This window comes from Schistocerca americana, chromosome 11 (genome assembly GCF_021461395.2).
Source record: "Schistocerca americana isolate TAMUIC-IGC-003095 chromosome 11, iqSchAmer2.1, whole genome shotgun sequence".
NCBI classification, from domain to species: domain Eukaryota; kingdom Metazoa; phylum Arthropoda; class Insecta; order Orthoptera; family Acrididae; genus Schistocerca; species Schistocerca americana.
Window position 1 is genome coordinate 33,603,188 of NC_060129.1, and position 24,874 is coordinate 33,628,061.

The window sequence follows — 24,874 nt, forward strand, 5'->3', positions numbered from 1 at the left end:
AACACTCTATAAATACTGCCGATCAATCATCTTGATTGCGAAGTCGTCGAACCTTGGTACCCTGTTGCTATTGCCTCTACACGAGTGCTATCTCTGGCAGCATGCAAGCAGAAACGACCAGACAATGTGTACTACCAATTCTGTCTTTTCACAGATTTAATTCTCCTTCACTGCATTACAAACACTGTCATCCTGTGAACAAACAGTTACAGTACCACTCCGCATTGCTATGCAAGTTTGGTTTAATAGAAGTACAGCTGTGCTGAAAACAAATTTGGTACTCCTGATCAGACTGATGATGATCGCTGTGATAAAGCTCCCCAGCGAGCTTAGTTCTTTGTTACGCAGTATCATGAAATCCTAGTATCCTGGTATGTGCAGCTCAATCACATTGAAGACAACTTTTGGTTACCAACTGACAAATCCATAATATAGCCGCTGTGCTAATACTGAAAAACGAAGAACTTAAAAACGCGATCCAGCGTGACTTAATAACTGCACACAGGGAACTGTGCAAACTGACTGCTACTTTGGAAGGGACCAAAGCCTTACAGATCTTGTTGTATAACACCCACGCAACACTTGCATGTTAACACTGTGCACACTACCATTCAGTCAAGACTGCAACAGAGCCTCAGCCCTAACTCAGCCCTACTCCATCTAGGAATCAACCTTGCTGTATTATTGCACTGCTGCTATTGTACAACTGTCATGATCTACAGATGTTTTAAATGTGCAGATATCCCTACCCATAACTTGCACCAGTCGCAAATTTGAGTGTTATCAGCTTCTCTTTCTCTGTCGCCTGTGTGGCTGCCTATGAACGCACTGTGTTGCAAACGGGCATCCTGATTGTTTCCAAGGGTTGTCCATCACACTGCCATGTAGTTCGAGTTTCAACTGTGCATTCACACTAATTATTACACGCCTCGTACCTTATTACTCTACATTAGTGCATTGTGAAATTGCATTGCTTTTAGGGAAAACTACAGAATTTCCTTGCTCTCACATTGTTGTTGCAATGCACAAATCTTTATTTATGCCCACTGGGAACAGATTACTGTATTTGGTAGCACAGTCGACTATAGTAGCAGTTCTCTGCTGTGACCATGCATTTACACTCCAGACTTCTCGAGTTTCTCTAACAGTAGACTTTTATTCAATGTTCTTATTATGATGTATCACACCCACCATTAGGTTATTTGCTCATTTAACTTACACACAGAATAGCATTTAAATTTTTCTTCTAATTTTCTTCAAACGCCTTTTGTGCTGGCACCCAATCGACAGCCTGCCTACACTATCAAAAAAATCAAAGACTCACCTTTTGCAAACCTTTGATGAATACTAGCTTGGGAAAATTGCAAGTTACCATTGACCACGGCATTGCACACATCACTGAGTGGAGTAAGCTGGAATTACTACATAGAGTGGTTGCCCAGGTGTCATGTATCTTCCAGCCACTGTAGTTATCCTCAGAATGGTTATATGGATCATATGTAATCCAGGATACTGTGAACTATTCAGATCACCAAACCAGTGGTGCACAAGCAGCAGCTGTTGGGTAATTTTATACTTAAGTGGATTTTGGATCCTGGCGCAATTCAGTCACAACTCTTGTTTATGACTAAGCATTAGGAGATGGGATGCTAATATGTATTAGATTGTTTCCATTGTATAATTTTGTTATTTTGCGTATTTTGCAACATGGGCGAGCATTAAATTCCACTTAGTTAAGGACCAAACCAATGATATAGGATTTAATAACCAATATCAATTAAGTTAGTTAGTTATTGAGTTAGTTACGTGTTCCATTTATCAATAGCACGGAAAAACCATTATGATGTGGAACGTGTCAAATGCACAAGAAATGCGCACAGGACACATGTTGCTTTTTTTGTTTACATTATAGTGTTTACATTACCTAAAGATTTCTATTATCTACCCCATTCCCTTAAATGGCACAAAATGCATATATTATATCTCCAGATTTATTTACTCATATTCAAGAATTCATCTATGGTATAGAAGGAGTTGTCAAGGAGTTATGATTTCAATTTGTTTTTGAAACTATTACTGCTGTCTATCAGACATTTTATTTCATCTCGTAATTTATCGAAAACTTTTATAGCAGCACATTTTACCCCTTTCTGTGCCAAAAATAGGTTAAGTAAAGGATAGTGTAATCATGAATGTCACTGTTGATTTTAACTGGTCCATGTTGCTGAGAAAAAATTTCATTACTGAGTAAATGTACTGTGAAGCAGTTGTAAGAATTCCTAACCTTTTAAACAGATGCCTACAAGATGTGCGACTATGAACCCCACACATTATTTTAACTACTTTCCTTTGACCATTGAATACCTTTTGCCTAAGTGTTGAGTTGCCCCAAAATATTATTCTGTATGGCATCAGAGTGGAAGTATGCAAAGTATGTTAGCATACTAATTTCTACATCCTCAAAATTGGCAACTATTCTGATTGCAAAAGTTGCTGAACCTAGTCGCTTTAGGAGATCCAAAACACGAATTTTCGAATTAAGATTATCATCTATACGTACACCCAAAAACTTAGTATGCTCTACCCTGGCTACAGACTTCTTTTGATGTGTTATGTTTATTGAAGGAATTAAACTTTTTGCAGCAGAAAATTGGATTATATTTACATAGTTCAGAGGAAACCCATTCACAGAATACCAATTAATAACTTTTCAAAAGACCTTATTTGTATTATTTTCTATTGGACTTTCCTTTACTGGATTAATAATTATGCTTGTATCACCAGCAAACAGTGTCAGTTCAACATCTTGTTTCACATAAGAAAGGAGGTCATTCACATATATCAAGAACAGGAGGAGACCCATGATCAAACCTTGTGGAACACCTAATGTAATTTCATTCCAGTTAGATGAAGTGGCAAACTCCTTCAAATCACTAGAAGCATACAGGGAGACTTTTTGCTTCCTGTTCTGTAGATATGACTTAAACCACTCATATGCTTTTCCATTTATACCATAGAATTGTAATTTCTCTAACATAAAGTCATGGTTCACACAATCAAATGCTTTGGATAAGTCACAGAATATTCCTACTGGTGACATTTTACTATTTAAACACTCTATTATGTAGACAGTGAAACTGCATATTGCTGTCTCAGTGGAACAGCATTTCTGAAATCCAAACTGTGATTTACTAAGTATCCCATTACTGTTGACATAGCTAACCACTCTTGAGTACATTACTTTCTCAAACATTTTTGAAAATGCTGTAAGCTAGGATACTGGCCGATAATTATTGGCATCTGTTGTTTCCCCTTTATGTAAGGAGGCCTGACAATGGATATATTTTAACCTGTCTGGAAAAAATCCCTGAGTCAGTGATGCATTACATATGTGACTCAAAATATCAGCTGTAATTGCTCCAAATTGTTTTGATGTCGTCTACTCTTAAAGAACATTTATTTTTCAATGATTTAATAATTTTCCTTATTTCACAAGAGTTTGTTAGATGAAACCTAATCTGACTAAAATTTTTCAAAACTGACTCTTCCATGTGCTGCCTGGCTTTTTCTTTTAAACTATTCTCACCAATTTTTTCTCCTATGCTTAAGAAATGATTGTTAAATACATTGGCTACCTGTGTAATGTTGGTTAAGATGGTCTCATTCTCTTTATCAGTAATACTACCTACCCCACTGGTTAGTTTTCCTGTCTCCCTTCTAACAACATTCCATATTGATTTGATTTTATTGCTGGAGTTGTTAATTTGTTCTCTAACATATATATTTCTTGATTTCCTTACAACTATTCTCAATGTGTTACTACTTCTTGCTGTCTCATACAGTTTTCTTTTTCTTTCTGAAGACACATTAATACCTACAATAATCCAAGGTTTCTTTAAAAATATTGTGGTGTTACATTTAGTAATTTTCTTTGGAAAACAATGTTCAAAAAGGGATATAAATTTATTAGAAAATATGCTGCATTTATCATTAGCATTTGGATCATTATATATATCTTCCCAGTTTACATTTCCTAAAGTTTCTCTGAAGTGATCTATAGATACCGGGTTGAGCACCCTCACACTTTTACTTAATGGTTTCTGAAGTGTACACCCTGTTATGTTTTGTAAGTTAATCAGTTGTGCATCATGGTCAGATAATCCATTAACCACAGGGAAAGTATGTGTTTGTTCTACATCCTCTTGCTGTACAAATACATTATCTATTAGAGTACTACTGTCTTGAGCTATACATGTAGGGATACTGATTCTAAGTTATATGTTGTTAGCAACACTTCTAGTTCACTTTTCCTATCAGAATTGCTTAGAAAAGTTAACACTGAAATCACCCCAGATTAACAACTTCTTCTTTTTGTCTGACAGACAGCATAATAGCGAGTCAAACTTTTTTACGAATAGCTCCCAATCTCCTAGTGGAGACCTGTACACTGTTGCTAATATCAACATTGTCTAGCTGAAGTTAACATGCACAAACCTCAAAGTGCTGATCAACACAAAATTTGCTCACTTCAACAGTTCTGTATTTATACCCTTGTTTTATGAAAATGGGAACTCCTTCTTTATCCATACTAGATCTACAAGTGTAAGATGCTAAATGATACCCATTTATACTGACATTTTCCATCCCCACAGTTACATGGTGCTCAGACAGACAAAGGATATCAATCTCATTCTTATTTTCGAGATCATCTAAATACATTATCAGCTCACCTACTTTTTTTTATTCCTCTGATATTTTGGTGAAGTTGATATCATCCTTAGCTTTATCCTTATTTGCTGTGCATGAAGTTTCTTTTCTTCTATTTTCCTTGGTTGTTGTCTGTCTGGAAATTGACTTTAACCTAAAAACCCTGTCTGCCTTGGTCGCAATAACAACAGGGATCACCCCTTGTGTGACTGTGGCCCCCCTTACAGTATCTGCTAATAGAGAAGCTAATTTATCTTCCCCCTTCCTAATAAGGCGCAGGCCATGTGTAGTGTAGCCCCACCTACCAATAGCATCAACTGGACCAACACTCATGTGAGACTTTGCCGGTGTCTGGAGCATCCTGTTCAGTTTTGTGTTAACACGCGATACCCAGGGCTGATCATAGTGCTGAAATACCTCCAAAAACCCAACATTCGTGTGCCCAGTTTCTGTTCCTATTTCATCCAGATCACTCCTAATACTATACCCTGGATTCATAGCCAGGCTGCTTACTGCTCCTCCAACTATAATTACCTGATTTTCCTTCTCAAAGTCCTTGCATAGCTGACATAAGTTTTCTGTCACCTGGCTAAGACTAGCACTTGGTTTCACAAAACTTGTGACCTGATACTCTGTCCCTAATTTCTCCTGTAGCTGTTGGCCCACACCCCTCCCATGACTGCTACCTATAAGCATAATTTTTCTTTTCCTATTCTGGTTTGATCCCGACCTGTCTTTTTTCTTTAAGCTAATATTCTGCTTCAACCTACATTCAACTAAATCTGGATATGGCCCTTCCTCCACTACTTCAGATAGCAAGCCAAACTGATTTCCTAACTGAATTTTATAAGTTTTATCAACTGTTTCCCTTCTTCGCCCTTTGCTTGCTACCTTTTACCAGCGCCCGGAGTCCTTTTCCTCCCTTAGCTTAAATAATTCCGAATTCGCGATTTCTAATTCAGCCTTAAGTGCACAAATCTTTGCCGCCAGTTCCGCGATTTTTCTATCCTTTCTATGTAACCTACACTGCAACGGAAGAGCCTCATTATCTATCCTTGTTTCCTCTCCGCTACACTCTCCCCAATGAAACCACAATCTACAGTCTATACAGAACACTTCCTCTTTCAAATTTCTACAGCAACCACCACACTTGTCACACATGGTTTGATAGTAAAACGTAACACAAAAGCAGAAAATAACTTCAACAGCAGAATAGTTTTTTAACCTGTCCTAGTATGTAACTAAACATTAATGTAAACAAACTTATAAACTTGGCTCAGAAATTTTTAATCAACCACACAAATTCTGGATGAGAGACACGAATTAATTTAACTTTGAAGAGCTAAGTCTAGTCAAAAATAAATATCTACACTCATACGAAATTTACGCCAAAATATGTAAACAACAACGCAACTGCCGGCCTTTACAAAACATTTCCTTTTCGATGTAATTACGTTTAGAAAAGCAAAACCTTCAATACATAGATTAGATAAGAAGTAAATGCACTAGTCTAAAATGTAATATTAACTAAATTAGCTCTTATTCCAATATTAATCGCTTAACTTAGTGAGAGCTTCATACACGCACATCTGCCTGGCTACAGGGTTGTCAACCTAAGTACATGAAATAAGATTTAATAAAACAATGAAAGTGTTACAGTTGTCTTAATGAGATTAGTTTATTATGGATATATAATCAGTTTGTAATGTATCCTTCAATAACTTTGTAATTTTAACTTTTATACTACAAACTGCAGAGATTATAGGAAAAGTAATAAATCTTATTAATGTTATTGAGCTAGGCCTCCTTTTGTATGGAAATAACCAACCAACCTTCGATGATGCACCCATCAGATGCAGTGTTACAGCCTTTCATGATCTGCGAGGCTAGACCTTCACAACTGGTAACAACATTTGCTGGCCCCAATGCTGTCATTCTGAACCACAATACTCCATCACTGTCCACTGGCATCACCATTGCACCAGCTTAGCCACTGCCCAGCTGATGTATCTTGGCAGCCCTCATGCTGTCCCTGCTGGCTCAGTACATGGTCAGCACAGCTGTTGCCTCGGCACCACCACACCACTGTATCAGTGCATCATTTCAGTTGGCTGCGTATATTCCTACAATAGCCAAAATTATTTCTACAATAGCCAAAATTGGCCAATTCGAACTCTAAATTATTGTACTATTATTTGTCACTTCTTAAATACTTTTAGTTTTCTATTCATGTCCACTTTTTTTACTGCATTTTGGAAATTATTTGTTTCCCCTATTAGAACGTTGCATCCTTTAGCAAGAGCCACCGGTCCAAAGGAGCATTTTCAAACATCAAACTACTACTTTTGTAACTTTGAAATAATTAGCCTGCTGCTATGGAGGGGGAGTGAAGTGTGTGTGGTAGATTGATAGACCGAGTGCGAAACACTTTATAAAATACGTTTCACTTCAGAGCTGTGGCTAGTCAGGGGCTACTTCTGTATCAGTTACCACTGTATATGCCTTGTTCACATTCATACAATTCTGACAGAGGATACTGATGAGGAGACACTTCCGAGAAGCATCCTTAGTGAGGAAAACCTAGAAAACAATCCAGCAACCAATGAGACCGCTGTTAATGGTCACATGGGGCCATAGGCCATAGCCGGGATAAATTTGGCTCACTATTGGCAACCAGCTTTCAGTCTGGTCAGAGGTGTGCTTCTATACCATTCTCCAGCACTATGCCCCTCAGTCTGTTAATGGCCTTAGAAGTAAAGTTCTGATGTAAATACCAGTCAGTTGTTTTAAAGTACTCCTCATTGTTGTTTATTTTAAACAATATGCTTGATTACCCTTACTCCTGGATCCACAACCTACAACTGACTTGTCCTTGACAATTCTCGTACAACTGTTTATTCTGTAGTGATTAGCTTAGGTTATTATTTTAATAGGTGCAGTTACGCTCTTTAATTTATGGCTATGTACAGTGTTTATGTAGACTCAGTTCTTTGGATGGTTTTCCACACAACCACTGAATATATTTATTTTCTGCTTACATCTCATGTACCAGAGAAACACCATATGACCCATCCTTAGCTGACGCCTATAGATATTCAGTCCATATTGTGTACCTTTTTTTAACATGTTACTACAAATTTTACTGTTTCTTAGAGATTCATATTATGTATAGTCGCCACACTTTGTAGTACATTTTCATATTCATTGGAATATAAGGCTATTGTCCAGAAACACGGTTTTTCTTTCCTTTTATTGGAAAATAATATTTAATACAAATGTATGCGGATGTTGTCTAGTATGAATAACCCATACAGCAGTTGTGGATGTACTATCATGGGAAAGATGAAATACAATGTAATCATATCACTACAAAGTGTCACAGCTGAAGTGTAGCAACACAGAACAGTGCCAATCACTTAATTATAACTATCTCCCATTGTTACACATATGATGAAACATACTAAACCACTTTCAACAATAACAAATAGGTAGGAAATCAAAATTAAAAACAATCATTCTGAAATTGAAACTGAAGCATAAGTACAATTTTCCAAAAACCTCATGTATATTTACCACAAATTAAGAAAAATACCCACAATGGAAACATCTTTGAATATAACACAAGAAATATTTAGTGCTCACGTTCTGAGCTCTCCCAAGTGTTGTTCTTGTGTATAAAAAAAAAACTGGAATCAAATCATAACACCTAATGTTTGTTTACCTATTTCTTTTTTTTTTTTTTGTAGAACTTTCGCAGTATTAGATGCTGAACAAGTAATTAAGAGCTTTGTTGGATAACACTTACCTATATTATCTCTGAATTATGTACAGAGCTTTGTGAAACAAAAATATTTCACAAAAAATATAGCTATTGTGCACTAGTGTAAATGGCAACCAAGCACGATGAATTTCTTAGATTACACATTTCCGCATCTGACCCATTTACATGAAGATGCACTGATGGGCAAAAATGTCATGAACACTGTTCATGAGGAGAATGAATGCCACGTTGTATGCACATGATGCAGTAAGCAGATTACACGTATATAAGCAGACTAGAGATTTACACTTTTTCTTCTATCAGAAAGATGAGCTGCAAACATGTACATTTAATGATGTAAATGACTTTAGCAAAGGGCAAGTTAAAGTGGCATTGGAGTTGGGAACTAGAACCTCAAAAGTGGTGAAGTTGGTACAATGGATCTATGCTACTGTTGTGAACATCTGAGGAAAGTGGCTGAAAGGTAATAAGTCCATAACATTATGATAAGATGTAATACATCTATACTTCTTCACAAAGTATGGAGGTCAGAAGCTTGCCTGCTCTGTAAAGCTGGAGATGTGGCAATATGTGGCATATCTAATGACAGAAAACAACGCTGGGGCAGCCATACACGTTTTGGAACCCACAGTTCAATGTACATTGTTGAATGTGTGGCTCTGGAACATACGATCACTGTATGTTTCCATACCGATCCACCAAAATGTTCACTTGCAACTGCAGTGTGCAAGGGATCATTGAGGTTGGAGTGAAGGTCAATTCAAATGTTAACTGTCAGGATGGGTGACATTTCCTGTTACACCAGGTCAGTTGCACATCCAGATATGCTATCATCTAAACGAATGGCACCAAATAGAGGGCCCATTATGCTCTGGGGGCAGTCACTTTGGCTCCTGTGGGACACCTGTTAGCAACAGAAGGCATCATGACAGTTGCAGACTACGTGACATTCATTGCAACTGCATGCATTCCTTCATTCCTGGTGTGCTCTTCCATAGTGGAGGCATCTTTCAGCAGGATAATTGTCCATATCACATGTGCATGGTCTGAGTAGCATGGTAACTAACACTGATGTCTTGACCATACCATTTAGGTAATCTGAACATGTGGAATACAACTGGTGCAACATACACCCAGAAGCATGTAAATGATGTGTCAAGTCCATATCACGTAGAATTGTCAAAGTACTGTATTCCAAAGGCGGCCAAACATGCTATTAAGCAGGTTATTATATTTGTTGTTATGTTTACTAATGCAGGATTAGTACCAACAGAACATAAATGTACACACTATTAATGACACACTATGTCTCTTGAGAAAACATATCTGAGTAAAATAATTGTTATAATCATGTTTCTCCAGTATTGAGTTTACTAGCCTCAATGAAGCTAGTGCCATGAATATATTTTTACTGTCACTGTTTCTAAAATACAGAGTTACAAGTACTACATGATGACTTTGTTTGGAATATCAAGCAGCAAGTCATCACATTTCCTTGGCCTTATACTGAATATTGCAAGATACTTATGATTACTGACAAATGTAAGGATATATCACAATTCACAATCTTCTTGTCGCAAGATCAATAGGAAAAAGCAGTAGTGCTAATGACAAAATCACATTTGATTCATGTTTCTTGAGTATTTGGTAATACCATTTGACATTTGAAGCTACAGATATGAATTTTTTGTCACATCTGTTAGCACTCTATAGTACACATCATTACAAGTTTTTCTCAATTCTACCAGATTTAAGTTATTTTGCCGAAAGTACAATTTATTGTCCCCTGGTACATACATTATTTTATAGGGCTTGAGGGCACCAACCATGAAAACCTATTTGCATAAACTAACACATACTTACAATTTCTTTCTGACGTGAAGTAATGCATGTGTCTTGAGAGTATCCAAGTAAGTGAAACTTTTGTCACAGATACCACATTTTTGAGGTCCACTTCCAGTGTGTTGAATTGCATGTGTCTTGAGATCACCTGATGTAGCAAAAGATTCCCCACAGATTTCAAATTTGTGAAGTTTCTTTCCAGTGTGAATTAATGCGTGTTTCTTGAGATCACCTAACATAGTAAAAGATTTCCCACAAATCTCACATTTGTGAGGATTCTTCCCAGTGTGAATTAATGAATGTTTCTTGAGAGAGCCTGACGCAGCAAAAGATTTCCCACAAATCTCACATTTGTGTGGTTTCTTTCCAGTGTGAATTAATAAGTGTTGCTTGAGAGAGCCTGACGCGGCAAAAGATTTCCCACAAATCACACATTTGTGAGGTTTCTTTCCAGTGTGAATTAATGAGTGTTGCTTGAGATCACCTAACATAGTAAAAGATTTCCCACAAATCTCACATTTGTGAGGTTTCTTTCCAGTGTGAAGTAATAAATGTTTCTTAAGATTGCCTAATATAGTAAAATATTTCCCACAAATCTCACATTTGTGAGGTTTCTTTCCAGTGTGAATTAAGAAGTGTTGCTTGAGAGAGCCTGACGCAGCAAAAGATTTCCCACAAATCTCACATTTGTGAGGTTTCTTTCCAGTGTGAATTAACGAGTGTTTCTTGAGATAGCCTGACGCAGCAAAAGATTTCCCACAAATCTCACATTTGTGAGGTTTCTTTCCAGTGTGAATTAAAGTGTGTTGCTTGAGATCACCTAACCTAGTAAAAGATTTCCCACAAATCTCACATTTGTGAGGTTTCTTTCCAGTGTGAATTAATGAGTGTTGCTTGAGATTATCTAACTTAGTAAAAGATTTCCCACAAATCTCACATTTGTGAGGTTCCTTTCCAGTGTGAATTAAACCATGATTCTTGAGATTGCTTGACGCAGCAAAAGATTTCCCACAAATCTCACATTTGTGAGGTTTATTTCCAGTGTGAATTAATGAATGTTTCTCGAGATCACCTAACATAGTAAAAGATTTCCCACAACTCTTGCACATGTAAGGTTTCTTCACAGTGTGAATTAATGTGTGAGCCTTTAGATAACGTGACTGGGCAAACCATTTGTCACAAATATCACATTTGTGAAGTCTTTTCCCAGTATGAATGGAAACATGTCTGTTGAGAACACCAACCCTAGCAAACAATTTGCCACAAATGCCACATCTGTGAGTTCTGTTTGCCGTAAGTAGATCAGCCTGGGCACTGACATTAGCAGCTATAGACAAAGTTCCATAATTACTTGTTTTCTCTCTATCATTTGTCATATGTGTGTTACATATGTCATTAGAGGGCTTGTTTGAATCTTTCCAAGTTTCCTTACATGAAGACTGGTCATTGTGTTCTGTGACAGAAACTTCTGCCTCGCTATCCAACGAGGTAGTGGTTTGATGCTCATCACCATGTCCATATTTTTCATGACTGTCTGCAGTTAAAACTCGACAATTCTCACTCATTCTCATATGCTTTTTCAAGCCAACATTACTGTGAAATACCTCACCACACCACTTACAAACATACGAAGGTGGTTGCGTTCCACCAATGTGCATAAACACATGCATTATGAGTCTGTATTTTGAAGAAAAGCTCTGTTGGCAGAAATTACAGCTATATACATGTAATTCCTTTTCCCTCGTACTACAGTCATATTGGGTGGCAACTGAGCATTCCTTATCAACAGTCATATCTTCTGTATTGGTACTGAACCCATGTGTTGACTTCTCCATGTCTATCACCAACTCATCCTGGACCAGTCTATGGTGACAAGGTTCTTCACATGATATGCTGCACCTCCCACCAGTAGTCTGAGGAAATCTGAAGAGTGAGGAGGATAATGTTAAATATTGAGATATACAACAAAGAAAAAATATTTGAGTGACCATAAATCCAGTACTATAAGCCACAAGTCATAAAAGTGCATACGAATTGACATATTCAGTAACTGTTACTGATTTAAAATTATAATATTCCACCAGAAGTAAAGAACCGGTGAGGTAAAAGTGGTTTAAAACGAAAATAACCAGAGGTAATTCAATAATGATTATTCTGAGTCACTGCCATTTGATCTGAAATTCTTATATTAGAACTAAAATACTTCACTTTCACGTGTTACAATCTTTTTAAAATACAGTGCTACAAGTCAATAGTCTACAACAATTTATGAAATGTATCAAAAAATTAATCAGTTACATGTTTTCATTCAAAATTTTTAAGTTCAAGGTATTTCAGATTTATTTAAGAGAAATAATTTCTAAATGTTCCTCTTCGATTATGTTAGCTCTGTAAGTGCATTCTCCTTGTTTCGCCAACACTTTCACCTCTACGAATGGTAAATTTATTTCACCTGGTAAACAATTTTTTTTTTTGTTTGATTCCAAATAAATCAATTACTAGTGCAAGCATCAATATTTTCATTAGTTATCTTCAATGGTTGTTGATCAGCTGGACAATGACTGTTCATGAACAAAAATCAATGTGACATCAATCAAGGGAATTAATTTGCATACTGATGAATGAATGTGAATGACACACGTGCAGATGGTTTTAATCTAAATCTGTTTTTGGCACTGCAACTTATATGAAGCCTTCCACAAATGGAAATGGTTGCAAATTTTCCAGTACACTTGGAGTGAGCCTTCTTGAAAATTTTTACATCTTCCCAACATCTGGTCTCCTGGCATTGCAGAACACCGTTGACTGAAGGACACACACATAAATGGTCACATCATCACCCATTAAGTACTGAAGGATAACACTACATACTGAGTGGCGGTGATAACAGCTGATGCATGAGCTGCACCTGTAGTATCTGGGTTTCATTATTATACCTGCAGTTAAACCCTTTCCCACAGAAAAGAACTGTAATGCTTTTCAGGTCCCCAGTACGTACATAGGTGGATATGAAAGATTACAAACTACTGAAGGTGTGCAGGCTCCAGAGTTTTCTCTTGTTCTGACTGTACCTTTTGACTTTTTTCCATTGTGTTGAGTATATAGTTTTGTTAGGCATGGTATCTGGTAAATTTCGAGTGTTTTTGAACAATTAATTGGATCACACGACTTTTTTAAACGTAACTGGTATCATGGTGTGTCAGATTCTAGAAGTTGACAACTAAATCACTAAATATTGTAACTTTTATAACTCAATAATTTACAACTTGTATTTTCATACACATGAAAGTGAAGTAACTGAACACCAATAATGATAAAACACATCAGAAAAATATGCAAATAAGATTTCAAACAAATACCTTTCTGTTTGTCAAAGTACTAGAAACAAAACTTACAATTAAAATTTTACAATATGCCAGTCAACCATAAACCAACCAGAATAAGAAACAGAATTTCTGGAAAGCTTTAGCAATAAATAAATTTTGAGGTTCTTATTTATAAACTGTTTTAGAGACCACCATGTAAGCATTGTGTAGATACTGGGTGCTTCTGTCATATCCCTAATCTTCACTGCACAGCATTTCGTGTGGCAGATACATTGATAAACTATTCATCTACGTCTACACGATTACTCTGCCATTCACAATAAAGTGCCTCGCAGATGGTTCAATGAAGCACTTTAAAACTCACTGTCTACCATTCCAATGTCGAACGGCGCACAGGAAAAACGAGCAATTAAATTTTTCTGTGCGAGCCCTGATTTCTCTTATTTTATCGTGATGATCATTTCTCAAAATTTAAGTGGGTGCCAACAGAATGTTTTCCCAATCGGAGGAGAAAACTGGTGATTGAAATTTCATGAGAATATCCTGTCACAACGAAAAACGCTTCTGTTTTCATGATTGCCACTCCAATTCAAATACCATGTCTCTGACACTATGTCCCCTATTTCGCGATAATACAGAACGAGCTGCCATTTGTTTTACTTTTTCAGTGTCATCCGTCAGTCCCACCTGACGCAGATCCCACACCACACAGCAACACTCCAGAAAAGGGTGGACAAGCGTGGTGTAAGCAGTCTCTTTAGTAGACCTGTTGCAACTTCTAAGTGTTTTGGCAATGAATTGCAGTCTTTGGTTTGCTCTGTTGTTGTTGTTATCTTCAGTCCTGAAACTGGTTTGATGCAGCTCTCCATGATACTCTATCCTGTGCAAGCTTCATCATCTCCCAGTACCTACTGCAACCTACATCAGCTAGTGTATTCATCTCTTGGTCTCCCTCTACGATTTTTACCCTCCACGCAGCACTCCAATGCTAAATTTGTGATCCCTTGATGCCTCAAAACATGTCCTACCAACCGGTCCTTCTCCTTGTCAAGTTGTGCCACACCTCTTCTTCTCCCCAATTCTAGTCAATACCTCCTCATTAGTTATGTGATCTACCCATCTAATTTTCAGCATTCTTCTGTAGCACCACATTTCGAAAGCTTCTATTCTCTTTTTGTCCAAACTATTTATCCTCCATATTTCACTTCCATACATGGCTACATTCCATACAAATACTTTCAGAAACGACTTCCTGACAGTTAAATCTATACTCGATGTTCATACATTACTCTTCTTCAGAAACACTTTCCTTGCCATTGCCAGTCTACATTTTGTTTCCTATCTACTTTGTCCATCGTTAGTTATTTTCCCCCCAAATAGCAAAACTCACCTACTACTTTAAATGGCTCATTAGCTAATCTAATTCCCTCAGCATCACCCAACTACATTCCATTATCCTAGTTTTGCTTTTGTTGATGTTCATCTTATATCCTCCTTTCAAGACACTGTCCATTCTGTTCAGCTGCTCTTCCCAGTCCTTTGCTGTCTCCGACAGACTTACAATGTCATCGGCGAACCTGAAAGTTTTTATTTCTTCTCCATGGATTTTAATACTTACTCCGAAGTTTTCTTTTGTTTCCTTTACTGCTCGCTCAATATACAAATTAAATAACATCAGGGAGAGGCTACCACCCTCTCTCAGTCCCTTCCCAACCACTGCTTACCTTTCATGCCCCTCTACTCTTAATTGCCATCTGATTTCTATACAAAATGTAAATAGCTTTCAACTCCCTGTATTTTACCCCTGCCACCTTTAGAATTTGAAAGAGAGTATTCCAGGCAACATTGTCAAAAGCTTTCTCTAAGTCTACAAATGCTAGAAACATAGGTTTGCCTTTTCTTAATCTTTCTTCTAAGATAAGTCGTAGAGTCAGTATTCCTCACGTGTTCCAATATTTCTACGGAATCCAAACTGATCTTCTCAGAGGCCGACCTGTACCAGTTTTTCCATTCATCTATAAAGAATTCGCGTTAGTATTTTGCAGCTGTGACTTTTTAAACTGAAAGTTCGGTAATTTTCACATCTGTCAACACCTGCTTTCTTTGGGCTTGGAATTATTATATTCTTCTTGAAGTCTGAAGGTATTTCGCCTGTTTCATACATCTTGCTCACCAGATGGTAGAGTTTTGTCAGGACTGGCTCTTCCAAGGCCATCAGTAGTTCTAATGGAATGTTTTCCACTCCCGGGGCCTTGTTTGAACTCAGATCTTTCAGTGCTCTGTCAAACTGTATGCAGTATCGTATCTCCCATTTCATCTTCATCTAAATCCTCTTCCATTTCCATAATATTGTCCTCAAGCACATCACCCTTGTATAGACCCTCTATACAAGGTGTTACAAAAAGGTACGGCCAAACTTTCAGGAAACATTTCTCTCACACAAATAAAGGAAAGGTGTTATGTGGACATGTGTCCGAAAACGCTTATTTTCCATGTTAGAGCTCATTTTTGTTTGGTCAGTATGTACTGTACTTCCTCGATTCACCACCAGTCGGCCCAATTGAAGGAAGATAATGTTGAATTTGGTGCTTGTGATGACATGCGACTCATTGCTCTACGGTACTAGCATCGAGCACATCAGTACGTAGCATCAACAGGTTAGTGTTCATCACGAATGTGATTTTGCAGTCAGTGCAATGTTCACAAATGTGGAGTTCGCAGATGCCCACTTGATGTATGGATTAGCATGGGGCAATAGCCGTGGCGTGGTACGTTTGTATCGATACAGATTTCCAGAACAAAGGTGTCCCGACAGGAAGACGTTCGAAGCAATGGATCGGCGTCTTAGGGAGCACGGAACATTCCAGCCTATGACTCACGACTGGGGAAGACCTAGAATGACGAGGAGAATGGATGAGGCAATTCTTTGTGCGGTTGACGATAACTCTAATGTCAGCGTCAGAGACGTTGCTGCTGTACAAGGTAATGTTGACACGTCACTGAATGGAGAGCGCTTCTTCTGCGAATGGTTCCTCCAACAATGTGTGAATCCTCATTTCAGTGCAAATGTTCTCTTTACGGATGAGGCTTCATTTCGACGTGATCAAATTGTAAATTTTCACAATCAACATGTGTGGGCTGACGAGAATCCGCACGCAATTGTGAAATCACTTCATCAACACAAATTTTCTGTGAACATTTGGGCAGGCATCGTTGGTGATGTCTTTATTGGGCCCCATGTTCTTCCACCTACGCTCAATGGAGCACGTTATCATGATTTCATACAGGATACTCTACCTGTGCTGCTAGAACATGTGCCTTTGCAAGTATGACACAACATGTGGTTCATGTACGATGGAGCTCTTGCACTTTTCAGTCGAAGTGTTTGTACACTTCTCAACAACAGATTTGGTGAGCGATGGATTGGTAGAGGCAGACCAATTCCATGGCTTCCACACTCTCCTGGCCTCAACCCTCATGACTTTCATTTATGGGGGCATTTGAAAGCTCTTGTCTATGCAACCATGGTACCAAATGTAGAGACTCTTCATGCTTGTATTGTGGACGGCTGTGTTACAATACGCCATTCTCCAGGGATGCATCTGCGCATCAGGGATTCCATGCGACGGAGGGTGGATGCATGTATCCTCGCTAACTGAGGACATTTTGAACATTTCCTGTAACAAAGTGTTTGAAGTCACGCTGGTATGTTCTGTTGCTGTGTGTTTCCATTCCATGATTAATGTGATTTGAAGAGAAGTAATAAAATGAGCTCTAACATGGCAAGTAAGCGTTGCCGGACATATGTCCACATAACATATTTTCTTTCTTTGTGTGTGAGGAATGTTTCTTGAAAGTTTGGCCGTACCTTTTTGTAACACCCTGTATACTCCTTCCACCTTTCTGCTTTCCCTTCTTTGCTTACGACTGGGTTTCCATCTGAGCTCTTTATATTCATGCAAGTGGCTCTCTTTTCTCCGAAGGTCTCTCTAATTTTCCTGTAGGCAGTATCTACCTTACCCCTCATGAGATGACCCTTTACAGCCTTACATTTGTCCCTGATTAGCTATTTTGCACTTCCTGTCAATCTCATTTTTGAGACGTTTGTATTCCTTTTTGCCTGCTTTATTTACTGCATTTTAATATTTTCCCCTTTCATCAATTACACTCAATATTTCTTCTGTTACCCAAGGATTTCTACTAGCCCTCGTCTTTTTACCTACTTGATCCTCAGCTGCCTTCACTATTTCATTCCTCAAAGCTACCTATTCTTCTTCTACTGTATTTCTTTCCCCCATTCGTGAGAATTGTTCCCTTATCCTCTCCCTGAAACTCTGTACGACCTCCGATTTAGTCTGTTTATCCAGGTCCCATCTCCTTAAATTCCCATTGCAGTTTCTTCAGTTTTAATATACAGTTCATAACCAATAGATTGTGGTCAGAGTCCACATCTGCCCCTGGAAATGTCTTACAATTTAAAACCTGGTTAATAAGTCTCTGTCTTATCATTATATAATCTATCTGATCCCTTCTAGTATCTCCAGGATTCTTCCATGTGAACAACATTCTTTTATGATTCTTTAACTAAGTGTTAGCTATGATTAAGTTATGTTCTGTGCAAAATTCTACCAGACGGCTTCCTCTTTCATTTCTTACCCCCTATCCATATTCACCTACTATGTTTCCTTCTCTCCCTTTTTCTCTACCCGCAATATTATCTATGTGATCGTTCGAATTCAGGTTATTTGTAATCCATAAGTAATTAGTTGAATTTACAGCCTTCAGTTTTGTGTGACTATCGTGTAATCGTAATTTAGCACACTTCTTATATGACTCATGTGAATAACTTCATACATTCCCTTATTCAGGGTCAGTTGCCACTTTTTGCACCATACAGATATCTTATCTAAATCATTTTGTAAGTCGTTTTTATCATGTGATGACTTTACAAGACGGTAAATGACAATCATCTGCAAACAATTTAAGACGGCTACCCAGATTGTCTCTTATGTCGTTAATATAGATCAGGAACAATATGGTTCAAATGGCTCTGAGCACTATGGGACTATACTGCTGTGGTCATAAGTCCCCTAGAACTTAGAACTACTTAAACCTAACTAACCTAAGGACATCACACACATCCATGCCCGAGGCAGGATTCGAACCTGCGACCGTAGCGGTCGCACGGTTCCGGACTGCGCGCCTAGAACCGCGAGACCACCGCGGCCGGCTCGAGGAACAATAGCGGGGAACGCCGGATAATACTTGTTTTACTCGATGACTTTCCGTCAATTAGTACGAACTGTGACCTTTATGACATGAAATCACGAATCCAGTCGCACAACTGAGGCGATACTCCGTAGGCACACAGTTTGGTTGGAAGACGCCTGTGAAAAACAGTGTCGAAAGCCTTTTGTAAATCTAAAAATATGGAATCAATTTGACATTCCTTGTCAATAACACTTATTACTTCAGAGTATAAAGAGTCAGTTGTGTCTCACAAGAACGATATTTTTCTGAAATTATGCTGACTGTGTCAATAAATCGTTTTGTTCGAGGTACTTCATAATGTTTGAATACAGTATATGTTCCAAAACCCTACTGCAAATCGACGTTAGTGATATAGGCCTTAAATTTAGCGAATTACTCCTACTTCCCTTTTTGGGTATTTGTGTGACTTGAGCAATTTTCCAGTCTTTAGGTAAGGATCTTTCGGTGAACGAGTTGTCGTATATTATTGCTAAATATGGAGCTATTTTATCAGCATACTCTGAGAGGAACCTGACTGGTATACAGTCCGGACCAGAGGCTTTGCCATTATTAAGTGATTTAAGCTGCTTTGTTACTCCGAGGGTATCTACTTCTATGTTTCTCATCTTGGCAGTTGTTCTTGATTGGAATTCAGGAATATTTACTTCGTCTTCTTTGGTGAAGGAGTTTCGGAAAACCGTGGTTAATAAATCTGCTTTAGTGGCACTATCTTCAGTGACTTCACCGTTGTTATCGCACAGTGAAGGTATTGCGTGTTGCCACTGGTGTGCCTTATGTATGACCAAAATAAATCTGCTTTAGTGGCACTATCTTCAGTGACTTCACCGTTGTTATCGCACAGTGAAGGTATTGCGTGTTGCCACTGGTGTGCCTTATGTATGACCAGAATCTCTTTTGGTTTTCTGGCAGATTTCGAGACAGAATTTCGTTGTGGAAATTATCGACAGCATCTCGCATTGAAGTACGCGCCATATTTCGAACTTCTGTAAAACTTTGCCAATCTTGAGGATTTTGCGCTCTTTTAAATTTGGCATGCTTTCTTCGTTGCTTCTGCAACAACGATCTGACCCACCTAGTGTACCATGGCGGATGAGTCCCATCACATATTACTATATGTGGTATTTATCTCTCAATTGCTGTCGATACTATCTCTTTGAAAACATACCACAACTTTTCTACACTTACATGATCAGATCGGAAGTAGTGAAGACTGTCTCTTAAGAGGGCGTTAAGAGCATTCTTATCAGCTTTTTAAAATAGATATACTTTGCGTTTCTTTTTGATGGTTGCAGTGATGATGGAAGTGCACATGTATTTTATCAACACACATACTACAGCCTGGACAGTAACACTGCTGATGGTTTACACCACATTTGTTAAAAATTTTGGGATGATAGCTGTTACCTCTATTTTATTCCTTCCTTTGTTCTCTCAGTTTTCCAACCAAAGGGCTGTCATTATGAACAAAAACAGTTTCTTGCATTCGATTTATCTACGCCAGTACTCCTCTATCCAACAACTAGTTGGGTTGGCAGATCAATGGGACTTCGCAACCTTTACTCAGTCTTTTGGCCGAGGCTGGTTGCAAAGTGCCACTACATATTATACAGGCTAGTATTACGATGGGGTCGCCATTCCCAAAGTCCCTCCCCCCGTTCCGGGACATAATTAGTGAATTAGTGTTCCCCAACTGTTTCCATCCAGTGTAATCCATGGGAAAATGCGAATGTCTGCAAGCTGTGTAACTGAAGTGGAATGTGGGGACCAGCCTGCTATTCACCTAGCAGGGTGAAGAAAACCACCTAAAAACCACATCCAGGATGGCTGGCACACTGGCCCTTCGTCGTTAATCTGCCATGTGGATTCGATCCAGGGTTAGCACGCCTGCTGGAATCCAGGAAGCAGTGTGTTAGTGCTCTCGGCTACCCTGGTGGGTCGTTTCTTACATCACCGTAAAACTATTACATCTGGTTCCACCTACTAAGGAGGGAGGTAGGGAAGGAGGGAGGGAGGGAGGGAGGGAGGGAGAGAGGGAGGGAGAGAGGGAGAGAGATCCTGTCAGAACGCTAGCGTTTACTGCAGAATTTGAGGCATCTGCTGCATGATTAGCTGTAGCTAAAAGCAACTTCAACAACCACTATGGCAATCTGCTGCACCACCCAATTCACTTATTTCTTCAAATTCCTTGATTGTATTCTTCAACTCATTTATTGACATGGGGCCTCTTCACAGCCATTTATTTCAATGATATTCCTGCAATGCAGTGCTGCTGTTCTGATAAAACAGCTGTACCACCTGTGCACGGCATTTCTTCTCAATAGGCACTTCATTTCATACGAAAGAGATACCTTCTTAACTGGGTGTATATACAAACAAGAAAAAATTTCCAGATTTCCCAGCTAGAAACGCGCTTCCTAAGGTGAAAAACTTTTTATTGGGTGGAAGTACATTTTTCCATGTTAAAAGATGGTATCGTTTCGATAGGAGCTATAAATCTTACCAATACATTGAATTGTTATGGATTTATAAGCCTGTATAGAATTTTCTGGCAGTTTAGGAATCTCAACCTACCTGGAGATACGGGCTGGGGAGATACATGGGAGACAGAGAGAGGAAGGGAGGGTGGGAGAGTTAGAGAGAAAACAGGAAAGGAACTAGTGCCTGAGGTGCACAGGATGGAAAGGGGATATGGGAGGGGAGGGGAGAAGGAGAGGGATGAGAGGACCCTTGTGCCTCCTCCCTGTGCTTCTGCTACTTGTAGATATAGCAGCTCCTGTTCGAAGTGCCCTCGGCTCTGCATGCACAGGACCAAGATTTCAGTACAGTTCAAATGCATATTCACTGTTATGAGCATAAGCATCCAGCCATGAACACCTCCAATGCCATGGCCAGTGCTCCATCAACTATCATGCAGCACACTTTGCCCCGTGCACCTCACACCTCTGAGCCCATTATGTCGTATGACGTTACTGCAATTAACATGTATGAAGTGTTGCATATGTTCGAATTGTATAAAATGCCTGTCCATACAAGAAACGTTTAAAAACTGGTCTACCTGTAACTTGTAAGGGGTCCGTAGGCCCTTACTATAAGTTTGCAATCGGCATAGGTCGATAGGGCGAACAATCGATTGTGTCATGTTGCGAGAGCGAGTGTGGAGTTCAGTCAGTCCCATGTTGTGGGCAGAGGTGTGTGGAGGCCAGTTGTTGTAATGCAAGGCTTTAACGACAAAGGGAGTTGCCATCGCCGCAGTTTAACCCCTTTGTGCTAGAATAATACTGGGAAAGTAAAGAAGTATTATTACACAAGTGATTAGTGATATTCTAGTGCTGATATTTTGGTTTCGCGTCTACCGTGCCGGCATCTCTTTGGATTGCAGTGTTGGATTGCAGTGTTGGATTGCAGTGATGGATTAATGTCTGACGATAGTGAGAAATGAAGAGGCCTGTGCTGAGATTAGCCGTATTTAGATATGTATGACGAAGGCAGTGGCTGTCTCCTCCTTTTGTGTTTTTGAGACGAATATAGGTTCGTGATTAGTGAAACTGTGTTGGTGTTTTTCTTGTTACCAGACATTTCATTATTACAGCATTTGAGAAGGGCGAACTGGAAAGTAACAACTTCCGTAGCAGTCAATTCCGATTGCCAGCCCCATTAGGTACACGGTCACATTAATAATAATTATTGGGCTGCTATTCGATCAGATCAGGTCGGGTCGAAATAAATCGGACGTGTTACACCTTGGCGACCGTGACAGGACGTTGTTCAGTTTTCAGACGGATTGTAAAGAACAATAGGCAATTTTATCTTGCTTAACGCGAGAAAATATTTTTTCAATTTCGGATCGAGACAGACTATAAACTTTAAAATCGCGCCAAGAAACAGTGCATTTTGAACAGTACGAAGTAATAGCATCTTACGATTGTGAATAAACTGTTTTTTCGCCATATTAGATAAGAGTAATAGTGTCGATAAACTGTGTTATAATGTGCAAACGCGTAAATCCGCGCGAAAAACTGTGAAAAGTGAACACCAAAGAAAGACATGTATGAACATTACAACAGCAAAACGAGTCAAGAATTCGTCACGAAAGCTTTAAAGAAGTGTTTAATAGTAATATTATGACTGAAATTGCTTTTTGAATGTGAAAATCGAGTAATTTCATGTGGACCCATAAACTGTTATGCAGGCGACAATATATGTGGCGAAGCAATTGTTGAGTGACGTCACGCAGACCCGTGTAGCAGCTGCGCCAAAGAGCTTCGATCCGCGAGGTGATTTCACACGTCATCCCAACTACCTGTGCAAGGAGTAGGTCAGGTGCAGACGCACTACACTGACAGCGATCAGCGAGACCTCGAGCCCCAACCCGGCATCTAGCGGCTGAACTACAAACTACGCCTGCCTGCAGTGCCACGGAGCGGCCACCTGAGAACTACGACAACTCGCCACGGGTCTTCAGCGCGACTTCGAAACACCGAGCGCCGACCCGGCATCTAGCGGCCGAACTACAAACTAGGCCCGTCTGCAGCGCCACGGAGCAGCCGACAGAGAACTACGACGACTCGCCACAGATCTTCAGCGCGACTTCACGCGGCTCCGGCGGCAGTACAGCGCCATGCCCTCTTCAAACGTCAAAACATCGCGACTCGTGGTAACGTCAGCTGGTGAGTGAAGACGACTGGTTAGCATAACATTAAATTGCAGTGTACTGTCTTCACGATAAATAAACAATTTTAAACTGTGTTTCACCTTAGGAGAAGTGCCCAATTACAGTAATTTCCGAAAAGTTTGCGAAACATACTCTGAAATATAGCATACTTATTTATGCATGCTGTGCTGTCTAAATGGTGATTATACAGATATGCTCATTGTTTTTGGGGATTTTACATTTATAGATATAATGAATGGTGTGATTTATCTTATTTAAAACATTTTACATAAATTGTGTATGTGAAAATTGATATTTGAAATTATTAGGTTTTGAGAGTCGTTATGTTCAGTATTCATACGTATTGTACCAATTTTGGGAGTAACTGAAGATACCACAGTTACTGTTTGATTAGTTTCGTGGTAATTAGGAGTGTTTTGGGTTACTAGAGGTTATTTTATATTACTTGCCTGTGCATTAAAAATAAACCAAACATGTCTACCGAAGATAAACAGGTTTGTGAGGCAGCAGTTGAAAGGAAAGGGACAGGACAGGAAGACAAGAGATGATTCAGGAATCAGTGATTGCGGATTGTCATTAGAAAGCCCATTAGCACATTCAACTAGTTATCCCAAGACACTGGGACAAATGACGAGAGGTCAGCCAGTTTCAGAGGATGCAGATATACGGTCGATGTTAGCAGAGTTGTTAAAGGAGGCCAAGGCAACAAGAGAAATGGTAGAAGAATTCAGAGAATCATTAAAGGAAGATTTCCAAGAAACTAGAAAAAGTTCTGAAATATTCCGAAAATAATTTAAGGAAGATTTACAAGAAACCAAAGAAAACTTAGAAAAGCCAATTAAGGAAACTCTAACACAAGAGCTCAAAACATCGCAAATGAAGATGGAATATAATCTGAAGAAGGAAATGCAGGAGTTACAAGAACAGCTGAAGATGGACATCAACGAGAGAGAGAGAGAGAGAGAGAGAGAGAGAGCGAGTAAGCTACAGAAGAGCATAGACCAAGTTCAGGGAGATGTGGAGAAGATGGAAGGAAAGTTAACAAAAAAGATAGAAGACGATATTGAAGAAACTAAAGCCGAATTGGGAGAAAGGACCACCGGAGTGGAAACAAATTGCAGTCACCGAATCACCGAGGTGATGCAGAGGCAGAAACAATGCAATCATGCGGTTAAGGGGATAGGAGATAGGCAAAACCAACTGGCTGTCAATCTGAGAAATGCGATAGCCGTGCAACGAGAAGAGGATAACCAGAGGGTTGCAATGGAAAGTGAG

General features: G+C 39.1%; 1 protein-coding gene across 5 annotated transcripts in view; it reads right to left on the reverse strand.

Moving 5' to 3' along the window:
* Positions 1–6,079: 6,079 nt before the first annotated feature.
* The window catches only part of LOC124553675 (zinc finger protein 708-like), a 120,908-nt gene continuing 102,113 nt past the window's right edge, over positions 6,080–24,874 (reverse strand). For 4 of the 5 annotated variants that reach the window (XM_047127559.1, XM_047127558.1, XM_047127560.1 and 1 more), the window contains 2 exons: positions 10,352–12,253; positions 6,080–6,792 (listed from right to left, as the gene is read on the reverse strand). In XM_047127559.1, coding sequence (XP_046983515.1) covers positions 6,759–6,792; positions 10,352–12,253 — 1,936 coding nt within the window. In that variant the 3' untranslated portion in view covers positions 6,080–6,758. Of the gene's footprint in view, positions 6,831–10,351; positions 12,254–24,874 lie in introns of all 5 variants that reach the window. The other variant, XM_047127557.1, reaches the window with a different exon arrangement.